General features: G+C 34.8%; 1 protein-coding gene across 2 annotated transcripts in view; it reads left to right on the top strand.

The window, feature by feature from the left end:
- The first annotated feature begins 611 nt into the window (after positions 1–611).
- Positions 612–6,000, top strand: part of LOC110033387 (DNA repair helicase XPB1-like) — a 28,786-nt gene continuing 23,397 nt past the window's right edge. The window contains exons 1-8 of one of the 2 annotated variants that reach the window (XM_020737348.1): positions 612–874; positions 981–1,024; positions 1,101–1,167; positions 1,265–1,433; positions 1,558–1,780; positions 1,856–1,912; positions 3,368–3,508; positions 3,625–3,705. In XM_020737348.1, the coding sequence (XP_020593007.1) occupies positions 862–874; positions 981–1,024; positions 1,101–1,167; positions 1,265–1,433; positions 1,558–1,780; positions 1,856–1,912; positions 3,368–3,508; positions 3,625–3,705 (795 nt within the window). In that variant the 5' untranslated portion in view covers positions 612–861. The remainder of the gene's footprint in view (positions 875–980; positions 1,025–1,100; positions 1,168–1,264; positions 1,434–1,557; positions 1,781–1,855; positions 1,913–3,367; positions 3,509–3,624; positions 3,706–6,000) is intronic. The other variant, XM_020737347.1, reaches the window with a different exon arrangement.

Below are 6,000 nucleotides of genomic sequence, written 5' to 3'. Positions count from 1 at the left end.
TACATTGCTCTTTCATTTTAAACTATGAAAAATATGAGGTCAGTTTGATTTCATACTTCAACGTCCTTCTGAAGCGGGCGACGGGATTTCGATTCCGATGACCGACAGCTTTTTACGGGCAACTCCCCATAAATCAACCCAAAATAGCGCTGACAGACTGTTATTTGTTAAGGACCTTGAGGGTCTTGCTGAGTCTTTACTTTCTCTAGAATACCACAGAGAAAAGTGTGAGATGAACCAGAGATTCTATGGTAAAACCCTAGAATAGTAAGTTTCAAAACCTGAAAACATTTTTTTAAACAATCTTTTGGAAGCGTGTGAACCCTTATACTTTAAATAACAAATTGCAGGCAGAAGAGTAGGAATAATTTATTATTCATGGAAGAAGAAATAAAGAAGTTTGAATATAAATAGAGAGATTGACGATTAAAAAATAATCTAGATTTAGAAGATTATGCTGAAACTTCAACTCCTGGAATTTACAAAATTAACGTCATCGACCGTTATTTACACGAAACGAAAATTATTACAAAATTAAACGAAAATTATTAAAAGTAAGGAGAAACTTCAACTCCTGGAATTTACAAACTGATATCACAGCATTTGCAAATATTTTTTTCTTGAGACCGGGCCAAAATCCGGATTTATGAGATCCACAGCTTTATTTTGTGCAAACCGACCGTGACAGGATTTAGTTCAAATCGAGGTTAAATCCTGCTCTAGGCCCCTTGCCGGACTGCCCCATTGTTTAGGAATCATTCAGGATTCAGAAAGCGAAGCCAGGCCGGCACTTCTCCCGCAACGAGTTCAATTCCATTTTCTCATAACTTCTTTTGATTAACCAATTCATTCGATCAACCAATGGCTGGCGACGGTAACTCTCTCCATTTTCACTCTCTCTTTCCCATCTCTGATTTCTCAATATCTCAATTCTTTTGCTTTGTCGACATCTCCTGATTTCTTTGTAAATCGGCTCTCAGGTGACAGGAGGCGCCCGAGCAAGAAATTGAAAATATCCTCGAAGGTGATTGAATACATCAAAATCGGAGCTTGACGTTAACATTCTCTTCTTTGGTATTTCTGATTCTGTTCTCATCCAGGCGGCCCATTTCGTCGATGACGTTGATTTGGACTTCACAGAAGACTTTGATGAGGACAGCCGTGAACGTATCCCTTCTTCCATACCCGTTAATTTTGATTTTTATCTTTCTCGCGCTCTTATTCCTAAGATTGAATCGGAATGCTTCGTTTTGTCCATGCTAAGGCGAGAAAGAGGCCAACAAGAGGGATTTCACTAAACTTGAGCTGAAGCCAGACCACTCTAATCGGCCCCTGTGGGCATGCGCTGATGGACGCATCTTCCTCGAGACCTTCTCGCCGCTGTACAAACAGGCCTATGATTTTCTCATCGCAATTGCTGAACCAGTTTGCAGGTCCTTCTGCTCTTATTTTTTTAACTGACGAGTTTTTCTTTAGACTCTGTTCGGTTTTTATTTTTTATTTTTCACCCTGTTTAGGTTGCTTTGTTTGTTTCTTTCCTGTCTGGTTTGTTTTCAGGCCAGAGTCCATGCATGAGTACAACCTCACACCCCATTCGCTCTATGCTGCCGTCTCTGTTGGGCTTGAGACGGAAACGATCATTAATGTACTTAACAAGTTGTCTAAGACTAAATTGCCTAAAGAGATGATTGATTTCATCCATGGTTCCACTGCAAACTATGGAAAAGTTAAACTGGTGCTTAAGAAGAATAGATATTTTATAGAGTCACAGTTCCCTGAGGTAATTTTCATCATCTGGTTACAGGCTGCCATTCAATTGTTTGATGAAAATGATCAAAGGTGATACATAATGCAGGTGTTGAAGACACTGCTTAAGGATGATGTTATCTCTAAAGCGAGAATTTCTTTAGAGGTATCCTCATTTGTTTATCATCTGGTTTACTTGAATCATCATATCTGAAATCTATATTTATTTATTTAGCAGCTATTTATTAACCATAAGAGAACTTCACTCGTTCCGCCTTCTTACAACTAATGTGTAGTGGCCATTTTTTGTTTGTGTCATTTAAGAATAGTGCTGGATAAATGGTTGTGATAAATTTGTTATTTTCTGCATGGAATTTGGTGATGGATTGATAAGGATGTTGAGTTTGAAACTGACGTTTTGGAAATGTACAGGTTGCATCTATCATGGCATATTTTTATTCAATATGATCTATTTATTAGTTTAATTATTTAATTGATTTTTATATTTGCCCAAAGCATTCAATTCAGCAGTAATTCCATTTGTTTAATCTTGTTGGGTATGAAGTTGCTTACAAAAGCGAATCAAAGTATTTTGGTATTTGCTATTTGCACATGATAAAGTTATAGTAGGTGAGACGGCTACTAAAATGAGTGTAGAGTTAGAACAATAGAGAAGATTATTAGAAAAGAAGGGTCTTAAGAATTAGAAAACGAAGGCCAAATTCATATACAATTTTATTGGGTGATTATCAATTACTATTGCTGGAAGATCAACTACTAATTAGGTTTGATAGTATTGTATAAGAGAATAGAGATAATAGTGACGGCATGACTTTCATAATTTATATTGATGGTTAGAATGGGGAAGTGACTTAGGAGTGTTGCATGCAATAAAGAAATTTCATGAAGACTTTTTTTCTTATTAATTTTGGTATTGGGTGATAAAAAGTCATTGGTAGAAAGTTGGCTGTAGAAAACTGAGGATGTTAATAAGATTGCATGGTAAAAGTGAGAATGCTTTGGTGGATGTGTGGTGAAACTTGAAAGAGTACATTGAGGAAATATTATGTTTGTGATGTTGGGAGGAGCCCTTGTTGATGATAGAGTTGTGAAAGATGCACAATGTATTTTGTTTTTTACAAAAGACTGTCAATGATGTTACAATAAGAATGGTAGATAAACTTATTATAAAGTATCAATAAGAAAAAAGGTTGGACCTACGGCCGTTTTGCTAGTTGTGCAAATGGATATGCCCCGAGTAGAGTTGATTACTTGAGAAAATTATTGCATCATTGGTATTCATAAAGCTCACAATGGGTAAAAGCTAAAAATGTTGTTGACGATAATAAATAGCTTTTTTAAAGAATTGAAAATATTGCTCCTTAATTCATTATAGTAGGTATTTTAATTGTTTCGTGCGACTTTATCTTATTGTTCAGACAGTTAGAATTTTTTTTTATTTGTGTATATTCAGGAATAGGTCTTTGTTCATCCTTTTTAAAATATCATAATCTCTATGAAAAATTGGATTTATTTGTTTCTTTCATCTAATCTTTTCATCTTTTGCTTTGCAGAACTTTTCTGACTGTAATTTATTATGCCCAATTTCTTCTTGTTTAAGGAATTTCAATCTGGTGAAGCCTTTTCAGTAAGTAAAACTCCCGGAGAAATGGATACTCATAATGGGTTGTTGGATGGAGCTGATTTAGCTGCTGCTGCAGAAGAAAAGGAAACTCATTCTTTTGAGATTAACCCTGCCCAGGTAGTTTCTTCCTTCAATATTAAGTGGCATTTTGGCTTCCTAGAGGATTGGTGCTGCCATTTGAAATCATCATATCTGTGGCCACTCTAGCTTTTTCCTAACATTGAATTTTGCAGGTGGAAAACGTAAAACAAAGATGCTTGCCAAATGCCTTAAATTATCCTATGCTTGAGGAGTATGATTTCCGAAATGATACGGTAAGTTACAGTGTTAAAATTATTCTCATAATGTTGAGTTGAGAGGGCATTAATATTTATTTGAAGTGCCAATCGGTGCAGCTTCTCATCACTTGTTTTGATGCACCATTGCTGTGGAACTCTTCAACTATCTTTTTGTTGTTGAGTATAGCGACTCTCTTTTATCAGCTCCTATTGTTGCAATGGCTTACTTCTGTTTCCATTCTATTGGTGGCAGAATTTGCGTTAAGTATTCAGCCAGTGCTTGGCGGTGAAATTGATACAATGTCTTTGTGGTTATCATAATCTAGTAGGATTCTTGGGGTTGTTCTTTTATAGGCTTAAGTAGGCCTCCTGTTAAATGCAATATTTTCATGGATTATCAATGGGGTTTTGCAGGGTTGTGGTTATGCTTGTTAGGTTACAACAAGAATCGTGAGATGCTTGCAAATAGAATTTGTTAACTCTGGGCTTTTCCTTTTTTCTTAATTTTTAGGAAAATTTAAGGACTACATAGGATTTTTTAGCTTGTAAAAATATTTATTCTTATGTCTGAATAAAGATCTATTTGGATTTGCTACTTTCTACTTCTATGAGCACACTTTTTAATCACGTGAGAGACCTAAATTTTTTCAAGGGAGATAATCTTATTGTATAAGTGAGTCTTCATTTGGTGGCTTCTTTCCTTCAATTTATTTCTTGTATCTAAAGCTTGTTAGTGGTTTGAATGCATAATTGATTTTATTGTAAGTTTGGCACAGATTGAGCTTCCATGAGGGTGTGATTCTCAACTAGCTGCATGGTTTGTTCTTCATTTCAAATTTCTCTGTTGTTTCAAGTGATAAAAAAAATTCCAAAAAAAAAAGGTAGGGTATAATTCTCATATTAATATGTTAAGAACAAGTCAACTAATCCAATAATAAAAATTTGGCTTGTACCATTATATGGATATATTGATTGCTAACTCCTTTGAGATGGCAAAGGTTAATCTTTAACTGATAAAATTTAGAAATTATTAAGGATTATTTGGCTTACAACAAGCCGACGAAGATACGATAGCAAACTATTTCTCAAATAATTTAACATAATTGGTTTGATTACACAAAAATTTTATATTATGCTAATTATTTATATTCTAAAATTAATTAAGTGAACGATTCTTTTTAGAGATGATATTCTAGGACTGTTACGATTTGGTATTAAAGTACTAGGTTTTACATGTTCATCATAAGGGTGTGAAAGAATTGGAGTGTATCACTAAGTTCATAACATGAGGAGAAATCATTTAACTACTTCAATGATTATTTTTTTGGCTTGCATTTTGTATAATAATAGATTAAAAGATTAATATTTGAAGGAGAAAAATTTAAAGGATGATGAAGATTCATTAATTTAATGTATCAATGGATGATGAATTTTTTGTGGAGGATTATAATGAAGTCATACCATCACAACTACAAGAAAAAGATTTCAATTTTGAATTCTTTGTTGATGGATGTAGCACGACATAATTTTCTAACACAAGTCAAAAAGTTTTTGAAAAGTTATTATAAAAATTGATGTAATTGAAGTTATAGACATCATCATAGTCAAATTTATTGTAAATTTTAATTAATATTTTTATCAATTTTTTTTTTGCGAAGAAGATTGGGAGTATGATACGATCTAAAACCGAACAATGAATTACTTGCAGTAGAGAGATTGTGGAACTTAAATGAGAGTTGATTTTACTAATATCAGTGAAAGCAAACAAAATACAACATTGATGTACTGTTCGAGAGGTAGATCGTCTCTCAATCAATCCTAGAAGCTATTAGGAACACCAATATAAAAGAAAAACTGTAGTTAAACAAAACTTAAAAACCAACTCTAGACAATTAGCCCACATAAATTCTCTCCAATATCCCTTTCATACTCTCTCTTCAAAAGCCCTTTTGATTCCCCTTTTGCACTTGGTATCTCGCCTCTGTATGCTAGGTTGGTCGGCTCTGCCTGGCTGTCATCTGGGCTGGATGGGTCTGGTCAGTCTAGACTGACCAAACTTGGACTGGCTCGCCTCTCCCGCTCTCTTCGGCTCTCTCGTCATCCTTAGCAGGCACAGGTGTAACAACACTCCCCTTTCAAAAAAACACATTTTCCTCAAGGTGGAATGATGAAAAACTTCTTTTGGATACTCTCTTAAGGCTCACATGTTGGTTCATAATCTGTCAATCTTTCCACTTAATCAGTACCTCATTTTCTCCTGTCACTCCTCGGCGCACTCTTTCGACCGCTATAGGTTCTAAATCACCTACATGTTCTCTGTCAGCGTTAGAG

This window comes from Phalaenopsis equestris, unplaced genomic scaffold (assembly GCF_001263595.1).
Source record: "Phalaenopsis equestris unplaced genomic scaffold, ASM126359v1 Scaffold001162, whole genome shotgun sequence".
Taxonomy (NCBI): domain Eukaryota; kingdom Viridiplantae; phylum Streptophyta; class Magnoliopsida; order Asparagales; family Orchidaceae; genus Phalaenopsis; species Phalaenopsis equestris.
Note: the sequence above shows the minus strand (reverse complement) of the source record. Positions and strands in the feature narration are given on the sequence as shown.